Source organism: Marmota monax, unplaced genomic scaffold (genome assembly GCF_021218885.2).
Source record: "Marmota monax isolate L192 unplaced genomic scaffold, Marmota_monax_Labrador192_F-V1.1 WCK01_AAM20220418_F8-fsc00008, whole genome shotgun sequence".
Lineage (NCBI taxonomy): Eukaryota > Metazoa > Chordata > Mammalia > Rodentia > Sciuridae > Marmota > Marmota monax.
Genome location: NW_026694432.1, coordinates 10,148,352 through 10,176,166, shown reverse-complemented (window position 1 = coordinate 10,176,166; position 27,815 = coordinate 10,148,352). Strand labels below are relative to the sequence as shown.

The window sequence follows — 27,815 nt, the reverse complement described above, 5'->3', positions numbered from 1 at the left end:
TACCCATTTGTTGAAAGGCATAAGTGAGGTAACACACGGGAAAGCACTTTGAAATGGTACTTTGCTATACGATAGAAAGCATGAGTACTTTTTGTTCTTGACTGATTCCTTTTGGGGCTGCTGGAGTTGAAGGCAATAGGTGGTTTACTATTTTTTTTCTCTCCCTCTTTCTTCCTTTATTTCTTTCCTTTTTTCTTATTTCTTTCTTCTCTTTTCCCCCTGCAGTACTAGGGATTAAACCCAGGGGCACTCTATCTCAGAGTTACATCCCCAGCCCTTTTAAATTGCATGTGTGGGCAGGGTCTCCCTAAATTGCCCAGGCTGACCTTGAACTTGCAATCCTCCTACCTTGGCCTCCTGGGTAGCTGGGATTATAAATGTACATGACAGCATGTGGCTTGAGTTTGAGGACCAGGTGGGACAGCACTACCTCCCACTCTCCTGATTTAAAATAAAATTTTTAAAAGGATGAAGATGTAATTTAGTGGTAGAGAACTTGCCTAGGATCTGTGAGACCCTGGGTTCAATCCATAGTACTGCAAAAGAAAAATAAAATTAAATTAAAAAAAAAAAGAAATTGGTCTCTAAAATCTCTCTCTCTCTCTCTCTCTCTCTCTCTCTCACACACACACACACACACACACACACACACTCTGAACAATCAGACAATCAGAAACTTCTGAAGTCCCTGATTCCCTCCATTCCTCTCACCCTTCCAGGTAAGGGAAATGAAAGAGATTGTCTGTCAATATCATTTCACACTTATTTCAGAGAACAGGTCAACATGCAGTTCTCAGTCTCCTTTAGACTGACTAAGTTCTCATCTGTGGAATATAAATGGAGGTATATGTACTTACTTCTGAATCTAGGCTTTAAGATTTTGATCATGTCTCTACCAAATTCTTATCCCCTTCCTGCTGACTTGAACCCTGGGAGTCCTGACTTCAACCATGCAGGTACAAGAATGTTCTAGGGATGGTAGGGAATCAAGGTGGAAGGAATCTAGATCTTAGGATATCTGCACGGAGCAGAGCTTTCTTAACTGGAATGGTCACCAGGAAGTCACATGAGAGACAAAGGAATATCTTCTTTCATACAGAGTTATTACTAGGCCTCTTTGTTTTGTTTGGATTTTTCTAGTACTGGGAATTGAACCCAGGGTTGCTTACCACTTAGTTAATCCCCAGCCCCTTTTATATTTTGAGACAGGGTCTGGATAAGTTGCTAAGGCTGGCCTTGAACTTGTGATCTTCCTGCCTTAGCCTCCTGAGTTGTGGGGATTATAGGCAAGCACCTCTGTGCCAGTCTCCACTGGACCTTTTTGTTACAGCAGCCAAGCCTAACCCTTACTAAACACAGGGGAGAAGAGTGTGGCAGACATGAAAGCTTCCCAAGTTAGCACAATGGTCTTCTCCACTAGACCTTGATGACCTGCCACAGAGAATCACTGGACTGTCATCCAAGGGGCAGCCTCAGAAGGAAGCAGTGCACTATATTGGTTAAGACCAAATTGGACAGGCCCAAGTTTGAATTTTGGTTAAAATGTTTATTAGTTTTGTGCACTTTGGATACTTTTAATAACAGATTGAGTCTGTTTCCTTTTGTGTAAAAGGATAATAGTACTTACAAGGCTATGTAAGGATTCTATGAGGGGACGTAGATCAAGGACTCAAAAATGTTTACTGTCGTTAATGTGATCAACTTACATTTGGTCCTGATTTTTCCTCTTGGAAAAGGAAGTTAATATTCTGAGTTTTCCACAAAGCCATAAATATTTAATATTTCCTAAATAAATTAAAAGATACTAAAGACTTCAACACACATATATTAGTCAGTCTTGTGTCACTAAAATTTAAATATCTGACACAGGCTACTCATGAGAAAGAGGTTTTATTAGGCTCACAGTTTTGGATGCTCAAGGTCCAAGATCAGGAAGCATGGGGAGGTAGGGAGGGAGGCACACTGAGTTGGCCTCTGGTAAGGGTGTGGATGATGACGAACCATGGCAGGAGCTTGAATAGAGCAGGTGGTCACACCTCTCACTGCTGAGAGAGAGACTGTTGTCCCACAATCCCCTCTGAAGGCACACCTCCAGTGACCTTGGGACTTCCTACTAAACCCCACCTCTTAAGGGTGCACCTCCCAACAGCAGCTCCCTGATGACCAAGCCTTTAATCACAACCTTTGTGGAGACCAGCCATACTCAAACCCTAACAATACATAACATTTCTTAAGTATCTACTATGAGCCAGGGACTAGGAAGACAGAGATACCCTGGTGGAAATCTGTTTTTTGCTTTGATCCTCAGAAAGCCTTTTTTCAGGATCATAAGCCAGAATCCAGTTCACCTAACGAATGGAAATCCACCTTAACTAGAAAAGAAATTCTGACTTTTATTTTAGTACTGTGGATTGAACCCAGTGCCTTATGTGCACTAGGCAAGCGCTTCACCACTGAGCTACATTCCAACTCGTTGTTGTTTTTTTTTAGTTGTTGATGGACACAATACCTTTATTTTATTAAGCTATTCATTTTTATGTGGTGCTGAGGATCGAACCTAGGGCGTCGCACGTGCTAGGAGGGCACTCTACCGCTGAGCTACTACGCCAGCCCCTATATTTCAACTCTTAATTTTTTTTTATTTTGAGGCAGGGTCTCACTAAGTTGCTCAGGATGGATTTGAACTGTGGTCCTCCTGCCTCAGCCTCTGTGGGATTACAGATGTGTCCTACCACACCGAGCTCAAGTTTCTTAAAATCCAATCTTGACAGACACCTGGAAAAACATTCTGTGCCTCCTGTTGCTCCCTGACTCAGCAGAACACTTGAGGATGTTTACAATTTGGACACAACATCCTTTCATTAAAGATATTAATGATATAGATTGATTGTTGCACGACCCAGGCACTACACGGAGGACTTTACATGTGTTGTCTCATTCCATTCACACCTAACCACAGGCACCATGCCGTAGCTCAGTTTTCTCACCTGTAAAATGGGGATATTTTATTTTCCCCACATTTTTTATTGGTGCATTATATTTGTACACACTGCTGTGATTTGTTGTTACATATCCATACATACACACGATATACAACATAACAACTTAAGTTGGCTAATAACACTTCCCAGCACTTCCCTGCTCAAAACGGGGACAATCTAAAAAAAAAAAAGCACTGGGAACAGTGTCTAACTAAAGTTACCTTTTACGTGACTGCATGACCAATGTAATTCTGCAACCTGTACACTCAGAAAAATGAGAAATTATATCCCATCTGATTCAAATGTATGATAAGTCAAGATCATTGTAATGTCATGTGTAACTAATTAAAACAAATGAAAAAAAAATTAAAGTTACCATTCAACTAACAGTAGCCATTAGTCCATCATCCCTGTTTTACAGATGAGAAAGTTGAAGTTCAAGGAGGTTAAGGAATTTGCCCATGGCTACAACTCATTAATAAAGGTCTAATAAGGAAGTCAGGCTTCAGTGCCCAAGCTTGCCCCTGAGGATCTGCATTCAACCTAGAGCCGCTCTACAGCTCCCTCCCCTGTATGAGCCTCTCTGACTTTCCACCTAAGGGGTCACTCTGCTGATGGGAAGCTTCCCTTCCTGCTCCTCTGGGAAGGCTTCCTTGTGCCCCTTCCCCGTGACCTCTCTAGGCAGAGGCACATACCGCCACTCTGTAGCTCTCAGCCTACTCCATGGGCCTCTCCACTCCCACCTCACCAACTCACACCTGAGAATACACTATTCCCCACACCCAAGAGCAACAGTGTCCCTGTCACCTTTGGCTCTGCCAGGCCTGGTTGGCATGGAGCAGACCTCCATGAATGTTTGTTGGATTTGTTGGGAGCCAACTCCAGCGAGGAGTCAAGCCAAGAGTGGAGAACAATACCTGCTGGCAGAGACAGCCTGCCTGACAGCATATACTCCAGAGTGGACATGCTCATGCCCGCCAGGGCCTCCTGACCATTTTGCCATGACTTCCAGTCCCTTGGCCCTGGCTCTTCCTTTGTCTCCTGCCTATCCCCAAAGTTAGCCAGTCATGGGGGTTACCCCTAGGGCAGCCTGTACCATCCACAGCATGAGAACAGGCTTTGCACCTCCTTAATTCATTTATTCAACAAAGATTCACGGGCACCACCAATAAGGCAGGCATAGGTCTGGGTCTTGGGTACAGAGTGGAGAGCAGACCATGTAGTCCCTGGTGTCATGAAGCTTACATTCCAGTGGAGGCAACAGTTAACTAACAAGGTATGTGATTATACATCTCCACATAAAGGTAAACAATAGTCAATTAACTATTCAAGCCCAGTAGTCAGGGAAGGCCTCTCTCAGGAGGTGATATTGAAGTCAAGGGTCTGAAGAACTTGGCCCTGCAAAGGGTAGGGAAGAGCATTCTGCGAAAAAGAGAACAGCATACACAAAGTCCTGGAAATGGGAGTGAGATTGCTATGTTGAGGAAATGAAGGCAGGTTGGGGCCAGAATCCAGGAGCAAGTTTTGGACTAAAGAAAAATGAGGCTGGAAGTGGGGTTGGGACCAGACCAAGAGAGAAAGAGTTTGGATTTTATCTTTAGAATAACCATGTAACAGCCAGACATAGCCAGTCTCAGCAACTCAGCAAGACCCTGCCTCAAAAAACAAACAAACAAACAAACAAACAAAAAAAAAAAAAAAAAAAAAAACCAATACAGGCTAGGGATATAGCTCAGTAGTAGAGTACCCTGGGTTCAATGACCAGTACCCCCCCCCCAAGAAAAAAATATATAACAGGGTATCAGAAGAAGAGTTTGGACCAGGGGTAATACAATGTGATCTGTGTATTCAGATTCTCTCTGGTTGCTGTTGAGAACTGTCAGACAAGGTAAGAGGGAAGGGAAGAGACTTTGTGGATTGGGACAGTGATCTGGGGGAGAGGTGATGTGGCCATGCCAGGGTGGTGGCAACAGGTCCAGACAGAAGTGGACAGACTCCAGAGACATTTAAGAGTCTATTGGAGTTTTCTCAAAAAACTCAAAAACTCTATTGGCTGTCTACAACACCCCCACAGTGGGGCGGGGTGAGGGGGGAGTTGGGGCACCTGGAAAGCTTGGGAATAGGGAAAAAAAAAAAAAAGGATCCCACTCCCCAGCCATGGGAACACACAACCACTTTCCCACAATCTCCTGAGGAGAATGAACTTAAGGCCCAAGATGCTCAAAGCGCCAGGCCATTTCCACTTCATTTCTGTGGTGGTGATGCACTGTTTAGAGCTGGGTACCTGCAACATGGAAATGTGTTTCCCACAGCCCAGGTAGCAGTGAATGCTGGGTTGGATGCTAAAGATGGTCCTAGCATCCTGGGAGCAGCAGGAGAGCAAGGAGGGGGAGATGGAGAAGTAGGGAAGTGTTGAGGGAGGAGCTGGGGAGTTCTTCCCATCCTGAGTTTGCCCCTTGTGAGAAATCTAAGTCTGGTCTTTGCCTCTGTCACCCTCTCTGTTCCCCTCTCCCCACTTTTGGGAGCCTGTGGATCTGACCTGCCTTCTCTCTATCCATCTTCCTCTGGCACATCCCCTGCCAGTGGGCCTCTCTCTGCAATGTCACCTCTCCTGGCTGAAGCACTTCTCAGAGGTTGCCACAGGACGGCAACCTCATCAAACTAGCTCTGCTTAGCAGTAAAAGAAGTACTTACCTCTTTCTCCCTCCTTGAGGAATTTCTCTTTTCAAAAGAGCTTTCTGGTCACTCAAATTGATCTCTGCCCCACTGCTCTGAAAGGGCCCTTTGCCTCCATGGTTTCTGAAAACTCTATTGATGGAGCCTGCTCAATGCAGCCTCTGGGGAAGGTGGTTCCATCAAAGGCTGGGGGTGAGAGAATCTTACCCCAGGGTGCAGGGGACATCAAAATATTTAATAACCAGTATGACATGCACACCAGTGAATTGCCAGCTCCAGGACCCCACAGCCTTGGGTCTGTCAGGCATTAACCAGATCATGGAGGTCCTGGGGAAATGCCAGGGAGGCACTCGTGGGAAGCAGTTGTTTACCAACAAGTTCAGAAGTGTTTCTGCACTTTATCAACTGATATGGCAATCCTGAAAGCAGGTTCAGTCTGCTGTTCCTCTGGGAAGGGTCGCTGGGCCATTTATTCCTTCTGTTAGAGGAAAATGGCCCAAGGCAGAGCTGGGGAATGGGAGCTGCCTCTGAGCAGAGCCAGCTGTGTGGAATCTGGGTGAACAGGCTCTCAGGCCTTTGACCCCCTGCGTGACCTTGAAGGGCCCAGATGCCTCTGAGTGTTCTTCCTTCTGCCCCTCCTCACGGTTATTTTTGTTCAGTCTGACAGCCCTTGGCTGTGGCAGCAGTCTGGGCTCTCTGAGCCGGATGCAAACCAGGCGGCTCAGACGTCTGGTGCTGAATCCCAAGAGGATGCCTCTCTGGGTGCCATCACGTGGTCCTTCCACACTGTGTCCCCATGGGGAAAGACCACACACCCAGGAGCTGGGTTCTCTATTCCTCAATCCTGACTCCTGCCTGGCAGTGAGGACACCCTGTCACAGAGCTTTGCCACTGCTCAGAAGCCCCCTGGCCTGGCTTTTTGAGCCAGATGTGAGCAGGGAACTCTTAGTCTCAAGGACAGTGGGTGTCTGCAGCTGGAGGGAAGTAGAGCAGGACCTGCTGGGCTTCCATCATCCAGGCTTGGTTGTAATAGAGAATGGTTTTGTCCTGTGGTTCACGGTGATGGGGTAGGCAGGGGCAGACAGGGTGCCCAAGAGACCTCTTAATGGCCTCTGCTCAGTTACCATCTCCAGGAAATGAGACAGACAGTATGTTCCAGTTCCTTGGTCTAGGATGGCTACAGCCAGTCACTGTTCCTGACTAGGGTCTGACCTCTCCATAGAGGCAGCCAGCCTTGGACCATGGCAAGCTTCATGGTTCAAGCTTCCACCCCAGACCCATGGTTCATGAATACTGGGCAGGAGAGGGGGCTGGGCACAGCTCTTAGGGGCTCATGAGGCACTATGACTCATCTGTGCAGGTGAGAAACGGGACGGAGCCTCTGAGATCAGAAGGGTCCATGGGAGCCGAGTGGACAGGCTGGGCTGAGCGGTGAGGAGGAGAGAGCTTCTGGTGGGTGAGGAAGGTGCTTTCACATAGAAGCCCATCCGGGAAGCAAAGCAGAAGAGGCTGCATCGTTTTTAGAGCTTCTGAAATAAGAACCTTTCTTGTGATCCTGGGAGCCTGGGGGTGGGGGAGTAAGCTCAGAAAGCTCCAATTTCAGTGATTTCAGAGACCCAGGAGTGGTAGAGCACAGCACCTGCAGGCCTCCCAGCTGGCCCTGTGGGAGATGGACTGGAGACTGGCACAGCCACATAAGCTGCGGAGCCCACAGCACCAGGGGGTCTTGGGGAGGAGGACTGCAGGAGGGGAACGGTGTGGCTGCTCCTGGCAGCCCTGCTGCTGGAGGCCATGGGAAGAGGGGCAGCTGGCCTCTCTGGGGGGCGGGCCCTCTGGGTGGAAGATGCCCCTCGACTGGGCAATAAATTCCTCCGGGCAGGCAGGATGGTACCAGTGGCCCTGCGAATGGGTGTGGTTCGGAGGGCTGGGATGGGGTAAGCAGGAGAGGAGGTGCTGGGGAGGACAGGACCAGGCACACTTCCCAGGATGGTGAGCTGGTTGCTCAGGGCTGGCAGCCCTGGACAACTATGGAAGAAAGACCAGGGCCAAGCAGGGAAAGCCAGGGGGCCAGCAGGCGTGGGCGAAGGCTCCATCTCAGCCGCGTAGCTGTTGAGGTGGGAGAGAAGGCGAATCCGGACAGGGTCTGCTCGGCTGCTGGGCCCTTCCAGGACCCCCAGGTACCTGATGACCTCAGTGAGGCACTCGCGAAAACCAATGCTCCTGAAGTCAACTGCCAGGGCTCGGGCATCAAAGAATCCTGAAAAGTGAGGCACCATGAGGGCATGCTGGGGTGGGGGGACAGGCAACCCAGGGTCAGACGGTGTTCTGAACATGCCCCTTCCATTCACTCCCTGGGTGACCTTGGGCATGTTCTCTCACCTCTCTGAGCCCCCATCTCCCCGTTGGTAAAGTGGGAATAAAAATCTCTACTTGGAGTCGGGTGCAGTGGTGCATGCCTGTAATCCCAGTGGCTCAGGAGGCTGGGGCAGGAGGATCTCAAGTTCAAAGCCAGCCTCAGCAAAAAAACAAGCTGCTAAGCAACTCAGTGAGAGACCCTGTCTCTAAATAAAATACAAAATACTACTTAGCTGGGGATGTGACTCAGTGGTTGAGTGCCCCTGAGTTCAATCCCTTGTATTCTCTCCCCACCACACTCACACACATAAAAAACAAAAAAACCTTTACTTGGGATGGTGAGTTGTGAGGATCAAAATAATTAAGTAAACTATGCAACATTATTAAATAGATTGCTTTCATCACAATTCATAAGTAATGCAAAAAAGAAACTCTGTGACCAAGTTCACTTAATTAAGTAGTTGCTGACCAGATGTGAAAAGACCGTGCCTGTACAGGTATACAATAACCTGTCTGCTAATGGGGGTAGATTCAGGGAGGGGAGGGAGGAGGTGATAGCAGCCATTAGAGCTTGGCGGCCCCTTGGAGGAGGCAACAGAGTGTAGCAGTGAAGCATGAAGTCTTTGGAAGCCAGGCTAGCTGGGTTCAGATCCAGACTCCACTACTTAGCTAGCTGGCTGCCTGACTGGGCAAGTCTCATCTCTCCTGGCCTCAATCTCCTTAGCTCTAAGTGGGCAGACAACTGTTCTTGAAAGTGAAGTGAAATGGTTCACAGAAAATGTTCCATAAACAAAAAGTTTGCTATCACCTATATCTCATGCTGCATTTGTTTGTCCCCCCAGCTTAAAAGGTGGTCCAGCACTCAAGATCTGATCCTGACCCTCAGTAGCTGCAGCAGGCCAGGGGCCCTCTCTTTGGCCTGATGTCAATGAGGGTCAACCAGATGGACTGTCCCTGCAGGCATTCAAACCCTCATTGTCTCTTCACACCTGTCACTCTCTCCACCACTTATGGGCAAAGACAGAACAGCTCTGGCCGGTACTGTCCTCATGACTGGCAGCAAATATCTGGGCCCTAGTTCATGGTTTAGGCTCCTCCAGAGGGACGGCTTGGCAGGAAGACTGTGTTTGGTGTGAAGCCAACTTTCATATAAGACCTGGCTCTGCTGGATATTTAGCTATGTAACTCACAAATCCCTTTACCTGAGTGTTTTGTTTTGTATCTGCAGCACTGGAGATTGAACCCAGGGTCTTCTTGCACATGCTAGAGAAGTGCTTTACCAGTGAGCTACAACCCTACCCCTTTTAAAATTTTTTAGTGAGACAGGATCTCACTAAATTGCCCAGGCTGGTCTCAAACTTGTGATCCACCTGCCTCAGCCTCCCAAGTAGCTGGGATTACAGGTGTGTGTCACCACACCTGGCTTCACCTTGATGTGTTTGTTGCTCTTTTAAAATTAATATCCGCTGAATTTTTACTAAGTACTTCATTGTATTATTTAATATAATCCTCATAAGCTCTATTGTTATCTCCATTTTGGAGATGAGGAAACTGAGGAAGAGAGAGGTTAAATCATTTATATGAGGTCATAAAGCTAGTAAGTAGAAGAGCCAGGATTCAAATCCAAAGCCTGTGTTCTCTCTAAACCACAATTCCCTGTCTTCCCATTATTCCTGAGCCAGAAAGTAGTGAGGACAATCCCACTCTCCTGGTTTTCGTGAAAAGCAAAAGCAAAAGCATTTTGAAAGCCATTGAATGCTGCCCACATATTAGTCACAACTTTTTTTAAAAAAAAAACAACAGGATAACAGGAGTCGTAATTTGAAATATCTCCCCTATGAAAACTTAATAACAGAAATCTCCACTGTTAGCAATGCATTCCTTTAACAGAAGTTCTCAAAAGCAAGGATCACCTGCATTAGGTTTACTGGGCAGGCTTGTTAAACTTGCAAATCCCTAAACTCCACTCCAGATCTACTGCCCCAGAATCTCAGCAAGGTGGCCCAGGAATCCCAGGTGTGGGAAGCTCCAGGTTGGGCTACTTAAAATGCAACTGTTGGCTGGTGCAGTGGCACATGCTTATAATCCCAGCAACTTGGGAGACCAGGGCAGGAGATTCACAAGTGTGAGGCCAGCCTCAGCAACTTAGAGAGACCCTGTCTCAAAGTAAAATAAAAAGGAATGGGGATGTGGCTCAATGGCAGAGAACCCCTGGGTTCAATCCCCTGTACTACACACATACACACACACACACAAAACGAATAAATAAATATAAATAAAAGAAGAAGCAGCAGCCACTGTCCCTGTCCTCTTCCAGGGTAGCAGGTTACCTTTGGGACTTAAGTCTTTGTGGCCAATGTTTTTCAAGTTTCCCAAATATAAAAACACCAAACAGAGAAACTTCGGGACATATTTCTTTTTGTCTGCAAGCCTTTTTAAAGCCACAATTCCATGATTTTATTGTGGTGGACTAGTTTAGAATAACCAAATGAATGACATTTATGTTCTACTACAATCCTGACACCTGCTGTGATCAGGGAGTATCCCCACAACACTGCCCAGGACATAACAGCAGGCCAGAAGTCTAGACCTACAGGAAGTGACACCAATGAATCTCCTGTGGCTAAGAATTTCAGGCAGGTCTCTCCCAGGATTTAGGAGGGCCACAGAGTGAGACCCCAGTGAGAATTAACTCCCTGAGGCTACTCCTTAGTGAGGCCCTGGGGGTAAGTTTGTTCCACTTACCACAGGGGAATAGTTTTTTACACAGAAGACAGATCCTCCAAGGTCTAAGACTGGAAAGATCTGAGTTGAGGAAAGGGTTGGGAAAAACAGAGACACTGGAAGTGGGGAAGAAGATGCTAAGAGACAAATTTGGTGAATATTCAACTGGGTTTGCTTTAGCCCCTCTGGAGACCGTGAGCTCCAGGGGGGCAGACACCATGTCTACTTGGCTCATCACATATCCCCATGGCCCAGCCTGAAAATATTTGTCGTGCAAATGATTCCCAAAAGAGAAGAGCATTGGTACCTGTCCCACCAGTGGCATGGAGCATTTTCAAGTGATCCACCGTCATCTGCAAGACCTCAGCTTTCTCCAGCTTGGAAGAACCCTGTAGGTACAGAAGGCAGGGAGATGCGGCTCCAGCTGACTTCTGTCGCTCTCCTCCTCTGCCCATTATCATGTCTTGATTTTCTCAACTCTTCCTGGTTTTCCCACCACTCGCATTCAGGATCCTGCTTTGGCCAAGATCTCCAAATCTCAGAGATGCTCTTTATTTCTCACCTCAGTCTTCCTGTCTGCAGCACCGCTCAGCTTCCTTTCTGAAACCTCTTCTCCCTGGACTGCAGCAACACCTCTTCTGCTTTCTCCTTTCACTTTGCCTCTTGCTCTGCCTGTTCCTTAAATGGGTGCTTCCCCCAGTGGGCACTGGCCTACTTCTCTTCCAGCTCTGCCTGCTCTCCTCCAGGATCTCATCCACCTCTGTGGATTCATCCCTCACCAGAATGCCACTCAGACATCCCCACCTGCCTCCCAGAGCAGTGCTCCTGGGAATACAAGATCAGCCTCAGCGTGCTCAATCCCTAGCTCATCATCTTAGTTCCAGAGCACTTGCTCTTCCCCTGTTCTTTCTTGGGAAATGTCTTCTAAGCTCACAGACCACCTGGCCTCTCACAGAAACCTCAGGGTCAGACACTCTACACAACACCTGAGGGCAGACACCAGGTCTAGTTCATGGCTGGTCCTGTGAAGGTTTCAGTGAACATATGTGAATGACTGAAGGAAGGCAGACGACCTGTGACAGGTGCCTTTGAGCCTAGGGGAAGAATCTTTGAAGCTGTTGCTTCAACTGCCTGACTCCTCGCTGTAGTCCCCCCACCGCAACATGTTCATGATAGGCACTCACTCCCTGAGCAGCCTACTCCACTTTCAAACAGCTCTGGAAATGTCAGGAGACAGTCACATAGTCCTGTGCTCTGACTCTACTCTGCTCCTTGCTATCTGGGTGATCTAGTCCAAGTTACTTCTTTCTCTGCTTCAATTTCCTTACTTGTGCAATGGGCAGAACAATTGTTACTCTTCAGGATCATTTTTAGGATTCCATTCAAATGGACGTAAAGCCACAATACCTGAGGCACCTCACCAAGCATGAATTTTCATTCCCTTTGTCCCCTAGCCGGTGACAGATATTCAGACATGATCACAGCACCTCAGGCAGCTGCTACCCTTCAATAAGAGATACCATGGGAAACAAACCCTATCTGCCATCCACCCAGTATTTCCAGTGGCACAATCGACAATGTCACATACCTGTTTCTCAAAGGCAGTGGGGACTAAGCGCCGCAATTCAGAAAGGCTGCTGTTTATGCGATCTCGACGCCGTTTCTCTATGATCTGAAAAGCAATGACAAGATGTAGGCACTTGTCATGGTTTCCAATGTACCTTGATGAATGCTGATTTATATCTTTTCTCACAATATTGTTGTGAGCAAGTTAATGTTTTACCTTTTTTTTTTTTTTTCCAGTGCTGGGAATTGAACCCAGGGGCTGTCACATGCAAAGCAAGTGCTCAACCACTGATCTACAACCCCAGTCCTTTAAAGGATTTTTATTTTGAGATAGGGTCTTAATACATTGATCAGGCTGACCTTGAACTTGAGTTCCTATTACCTCAGTCTACTGAGTAGTTGGGATTACAGGCATGTGCTGAGGCATCTGGCAGAAGTAAAACTATTCTTGCTTTATGGAGAAGGAAACCAAGGCCCATAGAGGAACTATAATTTGCTTAAGGTCACAGAGCAATACAGTGCAGCTCAGATCTCTTACTTTAGTCTGTAAGAGTGATATGCAAATTGTTCAGGCACTGGTACTGCAGGACACCAACAAAATGGGAACACCAGCCACAACATTGAAGCTGGCCCTGGGGGCCCCTGTTGGGCCAGGGTTACCCCTTCAGTTGCTGGGTCAGAGGCAGTCTGAAGAGCCCTAGGTATTGTTCTCTCCAACTGTAAAGGGCTCATTCACACTATCTGCTCCCTCACAATCCTGGTAGCAGGCCAGGCGTGGTGGTGCCCGTCTTTAATCCCAGTGGCTCAGGAGGCTCAGCAGAACCCTGAGCAAGACCCTGTCTCAAAATAAAATATAAAAAGGGCTGGGGATGTGGCTCAGAGGTTAAGTGGCCCTTGGTTCAATTCCCAGTACCAAAAAAAAAAAAAAAAAAAAAAATCCTAGTTGCAGAGTACTCATAGTAGGGCAGAAATTGTGACGCCCTCCTACCCTCATATATATATATATATATATATATATATATATATATATATATATATATATTTTTTTTTTTTTTTTTCCTAGAGAAACTCAAAAAGCTGAAGGTAGAAGTGAGAGGCACAGCTGGTCTCTGCCAGACGCCAGGTCTCTGGATTCAGAATGCAAAGCACAGCTGCATCCTGGGATGGGGGACTGAATACGATGGACAGCAGCAAGCAGCAAGCCTCCAGATTCCCAGTAAGCAGGAAACTGCTTTCCCTCCTTAGCACTGAAAAGAATGGAAAGCTTCAGGGTCCAAAAAGGGACCGAGATAGGGTAGAGGAACAAAAATAAGAACAGCTGATTGTGTGTTGGGTATTGCTCTGCATTGCTCCAGAGAGCACTGCATTAATACACTTCACCTTCAAGCCAGTTATTTGGGGGCAGGTATTGCTCTTATTTCAGTTATACCAATGAAAAAATGAGGCACAGAGAAATTAAGTGACTTGCCCCAAATGTCCCGAATAGTTACTGGCAGCGTCAGGATTCAAACCCAGGCAGTTATCTTGGGGTGATGTTTCCGAACGGGTTTATGGACCAACAGATTCTGGATCAACCTTGTCTGGGCCACTCCACGGCTGAGAAAGGCACTCACCCCTCTGCGTTTCTTCCTGGCTTGCATCTGCGAAGGGCTGGGAGAGGACAGCGGTCTGGCCATCTGGCTGAGGAGGAAGAGAAAGGCTGGTTTCTCAGAGCTCGGGGACCATCTTCCTGGCCTGGGCTGACCTGGGAGGCAGGGCCGTTTTCAGGCACAGCCCCCACCCGCGCGGCCACTGGCTCCCAGACAGGGAAAAGCCGCAGGGCAGGCGTGGGAGGGGGCGTCGGCTCTCCCTTTTTCCCTCAGGGCCCATTTCTCTGCCGGCCAAGTCCTCCCAAGTACTCTGAGCTTCCTGCCTCCGAGCCTCGCGCGGCCGCTCAGACTTATCTGGACCCCGACCTGGTCGCCCCTTGTCCCTCTTCTCTTGCGGCCGTCGGGGAACCGCGAACTGTGGCGTGGCTGCTGGGTCCTGCAACCCGATTCCGGAGGCGGGCCGGCGGAGGGCACGGGCCTGCAGTGGCCGGGCTGGGGCCGGGGCCGGGCGGGTTGGGTTTCAGAGGGAGCCGCTGGGAAGGAGCGTGGAAAGAGTAGATGCCGCCGCTTCCCACGGGCCGGCGCGCCGGCCGCCCGCCCTCTGCCTGGCCCGCAGCTGCTGTCGCCTCCCACGCGGCGCGGCCGGGGGTTGGGGGGAAAGGGGGAGGCGGCATCTGGGTCACAGGCCCCTCTTGCCTGCTCCCGGACACTGTTTTGGCCTCCCAGAAGGCTCTGTCCCCCTTAACCTCGGCCTCCCTCCCACCTGGGACCTTCTTTTGCCGCCCTGGTTGGATGATGGATGTTTGTTCCCATCCCGGGATTTCCCACTATAGAGAAGAGGCTCAGACCCAGGGGGTTTCCTGCCCAGACTTTTACCAAAATAATCTCCAACCCAGCAGCTGTCTTCTCAACAGGTTTCTCGCCAGAGGCTCTCTGAGAATGGAGAGGTTCTCTGGGAGGCACTGAGGTATCTATTCTTGGGAGGCCCTATTAGGGCCCAAGGCCTGGGCTGGATTCCTGAACTGGCCTCAGCCCTCCAGGTGCTCAGCTCCACAAACAACTTTAGACAATCCCCTGCCGTTTGGGGATGCCAAAGGTCACACAACTTAACAGGAACCCACGAGCTTGACTTCACCTTACACCTGCTCCTTGACCCCCTGGGTTTCCCATCTCTGAGAAAGCATACAGCTTTGAGGTCTGCAGGCAGACACCTGGTATTGTCTTTGATTCTTCCCCCATCCTCACCCCTATCTCACCAAGACCTGCCCATTCCATGTCTAAAATACATCTCATGTCTGTCCTCTTTATCTGGATGGCTCCTCTCAGGACCACACCCCTATCATTTCTCACTGGAGGACTCTAAGAGCCTCCTGTTGAGTCACTCTTTTAACCCACACTTCTGGCAGAGTGATCATTTAAATGCAGATTTGATCTTGTCACTCTTCAGTGGCCAAGCTGACTCTCCTCACCTCTTAGACCCAACTAACTCTTGCTCTGTGTGCTCCAGTCTGTACTAACTCCTTTCTGCAGTTGCATATACTGTTCTCCTAGTCTAGAAATCTCCAGTCCACCCAGTCTCCCCACCCTAAGCTGCAACCCCTTTGCCTAGTAACTTCAACCATCTTTTATATCTCAAACATCACCTCTCTTGGGAGCCTTTTCTGACATCTATTCTCCTGCTAGATGTCCCCTGCTCTATACTCTCCCAGCTTCCTGAATTCACGGCATTTATACCACTTTGTTGTTTTATATTTATATGGTTATTTGATTAATGTTTCTCTCTCCAGCAAAAACATAAGTTCCACAAGGCAACAGATCATGTCAGTTTCATTCACTATTGTAGCCTGAGTTCTTGGCAAGTGGAACTTGGAACTCTGCAGAGCTCATGGTAGAGCTTCTTCCTCCTGTCCTCATCTTTGCATCACTGAAGAACAGAGATATGCATAAAAATCTATGTTTTAGACCTTTGTGGAATGTGAGCATATGTGGCTCACCAGAAGAGTTCCACCTATGTGACTATACTCTTGGGATTTGAGATTGGATCATTTTCATCAACACCTCAAAGACTGAAGACTGTAAGAGAAACCAGATAGCTTTGGTCAGATCCTACTGCTATGCCCTGGCTTTGTCCGGCCACATCTGGAAAAGTATATCTCCCACCCAAACATTTGGCCAAGCAGAACTGGTAAGAGGCCTGGGGAGGCTCCTGGGAGGCAGGGCCCAGTGAGCTAGGTCCAGGGCTCAGATGGCTAGATCCTGAGATCTGTAGGTCTGTAGGGCAACTTGTTTTCAAAGCTTCTCTGGTTCACTGGGGACAAGCCCCAAGAGCCAAGGTACACTAAGAAACACAGTCTTTGTTCCCCTTTGCTGGATAAAGCATCTCTGGGGGGTATTGGGTTAGTCTTATGCACGTCACTGCCTCTCAGCCTGATCCCTCCTCAGGGACCATCTGTCAGAGGCTGACGCACCCATTCCAGGGCAAGGCAGGTCCGCCGTCCCTTTTTTCAGTCTTCTGGTCAGTTTTTCTCTGCAGCATGACCTGCCCTTTCCCTATATCTCAAAAGCAAACCTTGCTATACAGTTTTACTGATGCTACTACATGTATTTCTCTCCTTTGATCCTTAGGAAAGTGCCATTTCACAGATGAGGATGCTGGACCTCAGGGAGCTAAAACAGCTTGCTCAGCCCACACAGCTGCTAAGGAGCAAAGCCAGCATGGGAATCCATGTCTTCTGGCTCCCAATTCAGCATTGTTTCTCTCCTAAGCCCTACTTCCTGTCTGTCTGAATAGTCCTCCAGTCCCCTTATCCTTCAAACTCCCAGCCAATGCTCATTCCGGCCTGTGATCTTGCCCTGACAGTGGGAGGAGGGGTGGCAGCCTCTCCCCTGAGAGTCTGAAAATAAAAAAGATTTTCATGAACCCAGAGAGGATATGATGACCATCAAGATCTGCTCCATGGCCCTCTAGGAGGCCCCAGCCAGAATTCCACTGCAGTGTCTCTGGAGGCAGGGTCAGCTTTCCAGGTGGTCCAATTGCCAGTCCTGACCACTCTCAGCACTGATTCCCAGCAGAATCCTTGCAGATGACCCCGCTCATTTTGCGTCAACCAAAGGAGAATCTCAACGTTCCCAAAAGTGAATTTTGGAAAGTACTAAGCCCATTTGTAAAATGAGAAAACTTAGAGATGGGAAAGGATCTTTCCCAAGTTACATAGCAAATGAGAGGAATATCCAGAACTAGAGCCAGCTCTACTGCTTTTAAACCAGTGCTCTTGCTAATATACCCCAAATATTCATCATCCCATCATAACCAGTACTTTTTGTTCTAGAATGCACTTCTATGTTTGTCTGTCTCATTTGTTGCATAAAAGCCCTCTGAGTTCATTATTATTTGGGCCGTTTCACTTTTAGAAGAAGTGATCATTTCATAAGTGGGGTGACAGACACACTCAGTAATTTCAGTCTTTGGACTTCCAGTCTTTTCATTAGAGCATGCTGCTTCATGAGCATGCGCCCACCCCATTGCGACCCCTTAGAGAGCAGCATTTACTGGAAGTTACCTTGTGCCTAAGCAAGGAGCTGTGTGCTTTACATACAAACAACCTCATCAAAGCTTCAACCTGTGAAGCAGTATTGGCACCCTGTTTAGTGAGAGAGAAAACTGAGGTTCAGAAAGGGTAGAGTCACTTGCACAAGTAAATGGTAAGGAGAGTCAAACTCAGGCTTATCTAACTTCAAAGGCCACCAGTCCTTAAATCACGTGGGAACAACCCACAGAGCCTGACATGTGACGGGTGCTTATTACATGTTTGCAGAAGGGTAGGGGAGAGGCTGTATACACTTTAGACCTAGAATATGTCCGGGAGCCAGGTTCAGCCAGAAGTTTGGTGGGTGATTCCCAAGGATGGGGCAGATACCCCAGCGACAATGGAACACACCCTATTCTTCCCTCTCATATCTCAGAGTGTGGGGGATTTGTGCCCTGCCACTGACCCTGGCAGGCTGCTGCCCCAGCCCTGTGGCCCTTGTCACTGTTTATCTGGCTTTCTTTGTACATAAAGCTCTTCTTCCCTGAGAGTTCCCTGAGGGCAGAGCCTGAGCAGGATACATCTGGGCCCCGATGCCCAGCCCAGGGTCTGGGCCACAGCAGGCATCGTTCAGCAGTCCCTGAATTGAAGCATTTATGTCTGCTGGGGGGAGGGCCTTCTGGGGAGTGCTACAATGAGGCATCTATAAGTCAGTTTCTGCCAGATGTCCAGCTGCTTCCCTCCTCGGAGGGGTCTGCTCTTCTAAGAACAGGCTCTAAAATTGGAGTTTGGCTGAAATGACAAAATGCTGTGGAGGAAAAAAAACTGTACTGACCCTTTATGCCTTAGCTCCAATACACCACCTTCAAGAAGCCCTCACTGCCATCTTTGGTTATGAGTGACCCCTCCCCATATAGGAATCCCTCTCTCTTTTCATTCTGTTCACAGTCTTTGTGTGATCTGGTAGTCACTGCCCAGGCTGCACACTCATGGAGAACAGAAGCCAGCTCTGATAAACCTAGATCTCTGTTATCAATTTTGTGCCTCTGACCCATGAAGACCCACTGAATTTGAGACCCCTCCACCACCACCACCTGGTGTTGGGACCTTCTCCTGCTGGCAGGACAGGCTCAGAGAATTGTTTCTCTAAACAGCAATTTCTGCTAAGCAATTTAAAAAGGCTAATATGTTAAGCTCGGTGTGGTGGTATACTCCTGTAATCCCAGCAACTCAGGAGGATTCAGGAGGAGGATCACAAGTTTGATGGCCAGCCTCAGCCACCTAGGGAGACCTTCCCTCAAAATGAAAAAAATAAAAAAGGCTGGGAATGTAGCTCAGTGGTAGAGCACCTGCTTAGCCTGTACCAGCCATTGGTTCAATCCCCAGCACTGGGTGGGGGGGAAGGCTAATATGTTACATAGGAAATTATATGATACAAAATCCAAACCAAACATAAGATGTAAGAGGGATATCTAAAGTCCTATCACCTATTATAAGCTATTAATAATTAGTAGTTGGTGGAGTTTCACTAGGATGTGTGTGTGTTAAGGAGGTACTAGGTCTCAATCCAGGATCCTTCACACTCTTGGCAAGCACTATACCACTGAGCTATACCCCCAGCCAGGATCTGTGATTGAGGCAGGCTCTCCCGGCCTCAGAAAACTAGAGAGCTTTGAACTTATGAAATGCCTTTAGAAATACCCCTAGAAAGGAACTGACTCTCCTTCTGTTCTAGAGAGTCAGGTTTGGATGAGCTAAGAGACCTGAGGTTGTTTTCCCTTTCCCACTCCCATCCTCCTTTATTTTACTGATGAGGAAACAGGCTCAGACAGGGAAACCGATGGCTCAAGGATACATGGTGGTAGAGCACTTGCTTAGCATGTGTAGGGCCCTGAGTTCAATTCCCAGCACTAGAGTGGGGGACTGTTGGGAGTGAGGGATAGGGGTGGAGGGGGAGAAAAAAAAGAAAGAAAGGAAGACAACATGGTGAGTTGGTGGCAGATGTGGGGCTGGGATCCAGGCTGGCAGATTCCCAGTCAGTCCTGCAGTTCTTTCAGGGTGTGTGTCTGACACTAAGCATTTGGTGATCCAGGGACATTAGGCCCTCTACTAAGCATTAGGCCCTCTACTAAGCCCGTGACATACATTTTCTCATTTGATTTTCCCACTACTCTTATGAAGTTGGTTTTATTATTATTATATATATGTATATGTGTATATATATATATATATGTGTGTGTGTGTGTGTGTGTATTTTATATATTTTTTTTCAAATTTTACAGATGAGGAAACTGAAGCTTAGATAATTCACAGAGCTGGGAGTTGCAGAACTATATAAGTACAGTTTGTTCTATAAGTTTGAAGCAGATCGGAATATTCATCAAGAGAACAATGACTTTGGCAACAGAGTGGTTTGGTAGAAAGAGCTCTGAAATTGGAGTCTAGGTCTTTGCAAGTTGGCTATTACTTTCTTCAAAATCCAATCCCTAATTCCAAAGTCCGATTTGCTCAAAGGAGGAGATATTTTCTTCCCCCTGAAACTTTTTGTGAACTACACGAAACTGCACCCAATCTAGGGTAAGATTGGGGAAGTGTGATCATTCTGCACGTAAGCACATTCTGGACAGGGAGCGTGGTATCGATAGTCTGTGGGGGTTTCTTAAGGTCTTCAGGAAAACTCTGAACTGGTGACCTACCATGGGGCCTTTCAACAGAAAGACCACTACCAGCTGGCCATCGAGCCCCTGAGCTGGATTCTACCTCCATCCCAGCATCCTGAACCCATAAGTGGCCGAGAGAGCACCCAGGAGTACCAGGCTCTGGTGCAATCAATAGCACACGCCCCCTCACCTGACTCACGCCTGCGGGCTGTCGCGCACACCTGCATCTCAGGCCAAGGGGTAACCAAGGACAGAGACCATGCTCAGCAAGCCCGGCGGGGCGCTCTTGCTCGTCCTTAGGTCCCCCATCCTGACCCTTACCTCAGATCGCCTTCGCGGCCCACGTCGATGGGTCCGTCGGACTCGCAGTCGGAGCCGCTCGGCTCCCTGGGCCGCTTCATGGCGAGCGCAGGCTGCCAGGGGCTCCGGCCCACGCTCCGGCTCCGAATCCGCCGTCGGGCCCCGCCCGGGCCCCGCCCCGGGGCGCCAACGCCGCCCTTTCCCAGGGCCCTTTCCTGCACCACAGCCCCCGGCGCCTCGGCGCCCCCTCGCCCCCGCGGTGACGCGCCACCGAGCCGTGGGAAGGCCCCGGGCGGTCACCGCCCCCACCGACCGCTGGGAGGTCCAGCTCCGCTCCGCCCCGCCGCGGCCGCCGCGCTCTGGGTGGCCTTGGGCAGGTGCCCTGGGAGGCCCTGCGGGGACGCTGAGGGTCCTCGGCTGTCCCTGGGTCGCCCAGGGCGCTGCCAGCCCTTGGAGGCGCGGCTGTGAGAAGCCCTAGCGTCTGCGAGGGCTGATCCTGCACATTTCTACTTCCTACCCGCACCAGGGGCAGACACGTTTGGTCTGGTGAGGTTGGGGCGGGGTGGTGACTGTGACCTGATCTTCCACGAGAATTCCCCAGCATCTCCTTCCATAGGATATCAAAGCAAGGGGAGTGTGTGTGTGTGTGTGTGTGTGTGTGTGAGAGAGAGAGAGAGAGAGAGAGAGAGAGAGAGAGAGAGAGAGAGGGGTGGGGGAGAGAACACACACCATGGGTGGCACAGACCTGTGACAGGTTGGGGTCAGCCCCAAAATGGATTGCTGAAGTGCCTATGCCCGCTGAGAAGGTTGAGCTGTGCACACGAGGGCCACACTTGCTTTGGTGGGGCGTGTCCCTGGGAATCAACTCTAAGTTCACCAAAGGCAGAGCTGTCCTGGGAAGCCAAGAACGCCCGGAGAGGGCTCATTTCATAAGCCCCAGAATTCAGGGAAAAGGGGAGCCCTATGCCTCTCTTCTTACACCCACCCCCCAATAGCAGACTAACTGTTCTCTGGATGGGAGTTCCAGCTAACCTGCCTGTAGAGGGACTCAGGGAAGATTCTCAGATTCACCCGCCATCCTCATAGGTCAGTACTAGAGAAACCCCCAAGAGGCAGAAGGGAGCTAAATAGAGCACCCTAGAGGGTAGACCTCTTGGGTATGGAGGAAGAGATGCGGTGAAGATTAGTGTGGTGGGCGGGATACTAGAGAAGTCTTTTTCCTTTGCCCTGCCCACCAGGACAGGCATAGAAGAAAGCCTCCTTTCCATGTGGAAGAGTGGGGTTGATCATCTGAGAATAACTGTACTTTACCCCATAACAAGACCTGCTTGGGGACACTTGATTACCTGTCGGGAAAGAACATGCCTGTGTTTCCTGCCACACAGGTCCACAGACAGTGGGCCACAGGCCAAATACATACAGGCAGACCTACACACTCATAAACAGCTGGGAGGAACAGCCACCCCTCAAGACTCTTGTTCTAAATGTCCTGGACACTCACATAACTTATGTGGGGACATGCCAATGAAGTGGAAACCTCAGCCAGCACAGAAATTATACAGTCCATGCACCATGCATCCCCCAGACAGGCAGAAATCAAGGGAGCCTCTCAGACATTTACCCTCTGTATTTAGTTGAGAGGAAAAAAAAAATGGTAGAGGAGCAGATTCACAGGGGAAGGGGAAGGTCAAGGGTTCTTCACATGAACTATCCCAGGTTATCAAAATATAGTGCACAGTTAAACAGGGGTTCTGGAGTCCAGAGAAGCAGTTTAAGCCAAATACTTAAATTTGGAAGTCATTAGATAATAGATGGTATTAAAGCTAGGAGCAGGTGAAATCTCCGAGGAAGTGTAGATGGAGACAGATGAGTCTAAATGATAACATTTGGTGAGCATTTATTATAATACCAGAAAAGGTTCTAAGTGTTTTGTAAGTAGTTACACTTTTAATCCCTGACAACCTACAAAATAGTACTATTATTATTGTCCCCTCTTTACAGATGAGAAACAGAGGCAGAGAAGGGTGGAGTTATCCGGTCTAAGGTCAACAGGAACAGGTAGTAAGTGAAAGGGCTGAAATTCAACAAAGCAGTTTGGTTCCAGAGACAAGTTCCCAGGGTTTATTAAATAACCTGGGGGCACTCTATCACTGGGAAACATTCCTAGTCCTTTATATTTTATTTTGAGATAGGGTTTTATTAAGTTACCCAGGCTGGCCTTAAACTTGCAATCCTCCTGCCTCAAGCCTCCCAGTAACTTGGATTACAGGCATGTGCCACCATATTTGGCTGTTATAGAGCTCTTAGACATTAGGCTATCTGATCTAGTACCAAGCCAGGGCCACTGGGCTGGGATGGTAGCTCAGTGGTAGAGCACTTGCCTTGCATGCATGAGGCACTAGGTTTGATCGTCAGTATCATATAAAAATAAACAAAGTAAAGATATTGTGTCCATGTACAGCTAAAAAAAATTTAAAAAAATAAAGAAGTATGGCCACTGAAAGCTTCATCTCTGTCTGTCCAGCTTCATCCCCAAGCTCCTCTGCCCAGCCCCTGCAGCTGCTAGAGCCTTACAGCGATTCTGCCCCTGCTTGTTCTGCCCTCAGGGCTTTGCATTGCCTCAGGGCGTGCCTTCTGCCCCGAACTGCTCTTCCCTCTTCATTGAGGTCTTTGCTCTAATGTCACATCCTCGGAGAGGACTTGTCTGCCCACCCTATCTAACTAAAATAGCCACTGATCCTGTCAGCCCTGCCTCCCACATTACTTTATCTTCCTTTACAGCATCTAGTGACATGCACGTGGCTGTGTTTGTTTGCTGTTCATGTCCCCCACAAGAAGGTAAACTAGTTGAAGGTAGAGATTTGTGTCTTGTGTCATTGCTGACTGTCCAGCACCTAGAACTGGGCAGGGTGGGTAGTATGTGTGCAGTGAATACTTGCTGGTGGAACACCAATTTGAAAAGCTCAGTTAAGATTGCAAAAAAGCCAGGCCAGAGGGAAATGTGAAGTCCAGGGGTTGTTTTGCTTTTGCTTTGTTTTAAGATGGGAGGGAGTAGAACATGGATCCAGTGGCAGAAAACAGTCACCCGGAGGGGCCTTTTCATAAAGGATTCCACCTTGACTGTGAAGTTCTGGGGGGGGGGTCCAATAATTTTTTGTTATTTAATATCATGTCCTTAGTGCTCAGCAAAGTGCCTAGCACATAGGAAACCTTCCAAACTATCTGTAAAATAAATTAATAATAATAATAATAATAATAATAATAATAATAATAATTTTTATTGCATTTAACATGTGCTAAACTCTGTACTGAGTACTTTGACATATATTAACTCATTTAAACCTCACAACAGCCCTATAAGAGAAATTTCTATTATTATTCCATTTTATTGAGACTCGGAGAGGTTAAGTATCTTACCCAAGATCACACAGCTAGTAAGTAGCAGAAATGGAATCCTAATTCAAAAGGCTGACATCTGAATTCATGCTGGTAACCACTGCATCACGCATTAGAGTTGGGTGGGTGAAACAGGAGATTCTTACACTAAACAAGGAATAAGGGCTGGATTCGATGGGGAAGAAAAAGGAACAGATTTGAGTGATGTTGGGCTCCTGTCTAGATGATGTAATCAAGGGAAGTGACAGGAACCACTGCAGAAGATAGGAAGATCAGGATGTCCGAGCTGTTTGTGGGACTCAGGGGACACCCAGGAGGAGAGTGCAGAGAGCGGTCTGAGCTGGAGTAGAGACTTGGCAACTGGTCGTTGAAGTCATTGGGTATGTGAGATATCTGCCCCGAGAGCTAGAGGAGAGGAGAACTAGGATAAGATCCCGGGAAACAATAGCCAAGGAGGAGGGGAATCTGGCAAAGATGGGACACCAGGGTCCAAGGCAAGAAAAGCGTGACATGAGATCCAGAGGTCAGAGAGGACTTGCATGAGTGAATGGAGAAGCAGAGTCCAGGAAGGGCCAGACCCTGTGGACCAAAAGTGTTTGAGGACGCAGAGGAGGGCTTGGAAAAGCAGCCAGTCAGTGGGAGAGGGAGAACCAGGCAACTTGGGGGCCAGCAGGAGGAATTTGCTGGCTGGAGGACTCCGGAGCAGGCAGAGGGGTGGTGACTGATAACTGAAGCCATGGGAATATGTGAGATATCTGTCCCACAGAGTTAGTGCCGAGCAAGAAGGGAGGAGAACCTAAGACAGGTTGGGGAGGAGGGGGACCAGGTATGAGCAATGCCGAGCTCCTATCTGGGGCGCCTAGGAGTGTCAGGAAGTCTCAATTCAAAGGGAGGGAGGCAGAGAGGGGACCTCTATATTTCCCATTTCTTATCACCATTCCCTGGAGCTTGTGTAAGCAGGTTTCCAGGGACAGGTTTCAGCTCCAATGATACTTTATTCCTGACCCCACACTAGGTCAGCCCCCATCTTCTCTTAGGACATTTGGATTACTAAACTGAGATGGCCCCGGCTCCAAATGGGAGCTTGCATGTGGGCCATGTGCTGGATCAAGATTCCAGAGACCTCCATTGGGCCAGTCACTGGGTCTCTAACTGCTGGTGGAGGGGCTGGGGGGGTCCTGGAGGAGAGGGTGATTGGCCGAGATGCTCTTGGCGACAGATGGTAGTTATTAATTGTGCAATAACTTTTGTCTGTCTCTGGGATTGGTCTGTAATCCCCATAAAAGCAGGGACCATGTCCAGTTTGGTCACTGTCTCTCCCTGGTGTGTGACAGTGTGGGGGGCATAGTAGGTGTTTGGTAAGTATTGGCTGAGAGTCGTGTGAAGGGTGGAGGGGCTGAGGGCATCTTCTTTGTGGAGAGGGCAGTGTCTGGTCCTCCCGGGAAAACAGCAGAGTCACAGTGGGGACTGTCTTGGTCCAGGCAAGGCCTGGAGCACCTTGGTGCCACTCAGCCTTCTCTCTGCAGGGCCTTGCTCCTCCCTTTGTGTCTGGAGGGACAGAAACATACCCGGGGCCACACAGTGAGGCCTTGGTTTTCTCATTAGTAAAATAGGATGATAACAACGTTATTCGCTCCATAGGTTTCTGTGGGGATGAAATGAGGTGTTTAATTAATTAAGTAATTTATTTGGTACTGGGGATGAAACCCAGGGGCACTATACCACTGAGCACATCCCCAGCCCTTTTAATTTTTTTGAGACAGGCTCTTGCTAAATTGCTTAGGGCCTCACTAAATTGCTGAAGCTGGCCTTGGATTTGGGATCATCCTGCCTCAGCCTCCTGAATTGCTGGGATTACAGGTATGGTGACACCACGGCCAGCTGAAATGAGGTGTTTAGAGTGAGTGCCGAATGTTAAACTCATTCTCCCCAGTTGAGCCATCTACTCCTTGGTTTTACCTCCTATAAGTCTTATTCTCATCTGTAATAAGAGAATAAGATTGGCCTCATCCAGGTATGGTGGTGCAGGCCTGTAATTCCACTAACTATGGAAGCCGAGGCAAGAGGATCACAATAAACCATTCCCCGATTTTTATCTCTAATGCAGACCTTTTTTCTGAGGTTCGGGCACGCACTCCACTGCTCAGTCTCTTCACACTCCTGCGTGCTCAGCCCTAGCGAGGGCCTCCCCAGGCTCTCTGTGCCAAGGCCCAGACCTCGGGCATCCCCATCACTACTTCCCTGTCCCACGTTCCAGCCCAAGAACACTCCGAGCCTCCTTCCCTTACTCCCTGACCCCTGCTCATCTCAGGCCCTTCCTGTCCTCCCCCACTCCCCTGGGACCCATCAGCACTCATTCCTCACCTCCACAGCTGCTGCCACAGCTGGTCAGTGACGGAATGCACAGCTGCTAGAAGCCACATGTGTGGAATAGGCAGTATACAGCTACCCCTGGGGCTGGTGGGGTCAGGGGTGGGACCATCTGTGTCTGTTTGTCAGTCTGCAACACATACACATGAACACACACACACACACACGCATGCATACTCCTGATCCCTTTCTCTCTGTGATGTGCTGGGTGGTATTGGCTTGGTTCCTCTTCCCTAGCCCTGGGCTGCAGAGGTTATGAGGGTCATGCTTTCCCTATGGGGGTCCCTGAGAGGGACTGGAAGGCTGGCCCAGATGCTTGATACTTACACCCTCCCTGCTGCTGGACAGGCATAACAAGTCCTACAGAGGCTGCCCAGGGCTAAAGTGACCTACTAGGCATTCAGAGCCCCCAACTTTCCCAGGCCCTGGGGGATGGCCTACCACGGAGGAAGCCAGAGGCTCTGGACACATTCCAGAGCCCCCTTGGCAGCACCCAGGGGTTCCAGAGGAGCCTCAGCCCTGGGGCAGCGCCAGCAGCATCTGTCCTGGTTCCCACACTCTGGACCGTCTGGAATCTCACAGATTTCTCTTCCATGTGTGCATGATGTCAGCAGGACAAGGACACTGGGGGAGAAAAGGAGGGGCTGAGCTACCCAAAGTCAGACGGCTTCCGGGGGTGGGGGCAGGCACTCCACACACAAAAAGAGAGTGGCTCAGCCTCTGGCTCCAGACCTTCCTGGGCCCTGACACTGCCCAGCCCATTGCCCTCAGAGCTGGTCCTCCATTTCCTCATCTGTAGCAAGAGAGTGAGAGTGGCCTGGCCCAGGCATGGTGGTGCCCCCCTGTAATCCCAGCAACTCTGGAGGCTGAAGCAGGAGGATTGCACGTTCAAGGCCAGCTGGAGCAATTTAGCAAGACCCTGTCTTAAAATAAAAAAGGACTGGACATGTAGCTCAGTGATAGAGTGTCCCTGGTATTTGGTATTCAATACCAAATACCAAAAAAAAAAAAAGTGCCTCTAACTCCCAGAGAAAGTTGGAGGACCCCGAACCTTTTATACCTGGGTAGAACTTACTCTCCAACCATTCTCCTGACCTCCACTCAGTCTTGCCACTTCTCAAAATTTCTCGAATATATATCACAAGTTCATCACAGGTTCATTCTACCAAGTCCCCTGCTGTTGTCAGGGAAACCACGCTTCTACTTTACCGCTTGGAGACTATTAAGACCTTCAGTAAGAGGTGACCCTGGAAGGAGGTCCAGGAAGGCTGTGTCAGTTGAGCTCTTCTAGGAGATGGAGGCCTGCTGAGAGCCACGGCCGAGTCTGTATGGCCCCGAGGCCAGTCAGAGGTGTGAGAGATGTGCTTGGCAGAATAAAAGGAAGGGAGCAGGAGGAAGCAGAAGGAGCCCATGACACCCATGTAGTTCTGACTCCTGTGGAGGAGAAGGGGGATGAAGGGGGCTCGGACAGGAAGAGTCTCTGGCTGCCATGGAGCTCTGAGGACGTCTTGATCCAGCTGTCTTCTAGAGAAGCCCCAGGTAGGGCTCAAGTAGCCTGGAGTCAGTGTCCCCACTGTGCCCGGTCACAGCTAGGAGCAACCCAGTGACACTTCTTGCAGCAGTGACACTTCTTGCAGCAGGTTCTCCTGAAGGGAGATACCAGCGTTGTGC

The 27,815-nt window shown here is 49.0% G+C and overlaps 1 protein-coding gene across 2 annotated transcripts; it reads right to left on the bottom strand.

Annotated features, from left to right (window-relative positions):
* Positions 1-1,874: 1,874 nt before the first annotated feature.
* On the bottom strand, positions 1,875-20,587 carry Heyl (hes related family bHLH transcription factor with YRPW motif like). Of its 2 annotated transcripts, none has more exons than XM_046468916.2 (5): positions 20,400-20,587; positions 13,916-13,982; positions 12,325-12,408; positions 11,044-11,125; positions 1,875-7,914 (listed from the first exon to the last, which is right to left on the bottom strand). In XM_046468916.2, the coding sequence occupies exons 1-5, from the start codon at positions 20,477-20,479 to the stop codon at positions 7,241-7,243; spliced, it is 987 nt and encodes a 328-aa protein (XP_046324872.1). In that variant the 5' UTR covers positions 20,480-20,587; the 3' UTR covers positions 1,875-7,240. The 2 variants fall into 2 exon arrangements, with proteins under 2 accessions (XP_046324872.1, XP_046324871.1); XM_046468915.2 differs by lacking the exon at positions 20,400-20,587 and adding an exon at positions 14,258-14,589.
* Between the last annotated feature and the right edge of the window lie 7,228 nt (positions 20,588-27,815).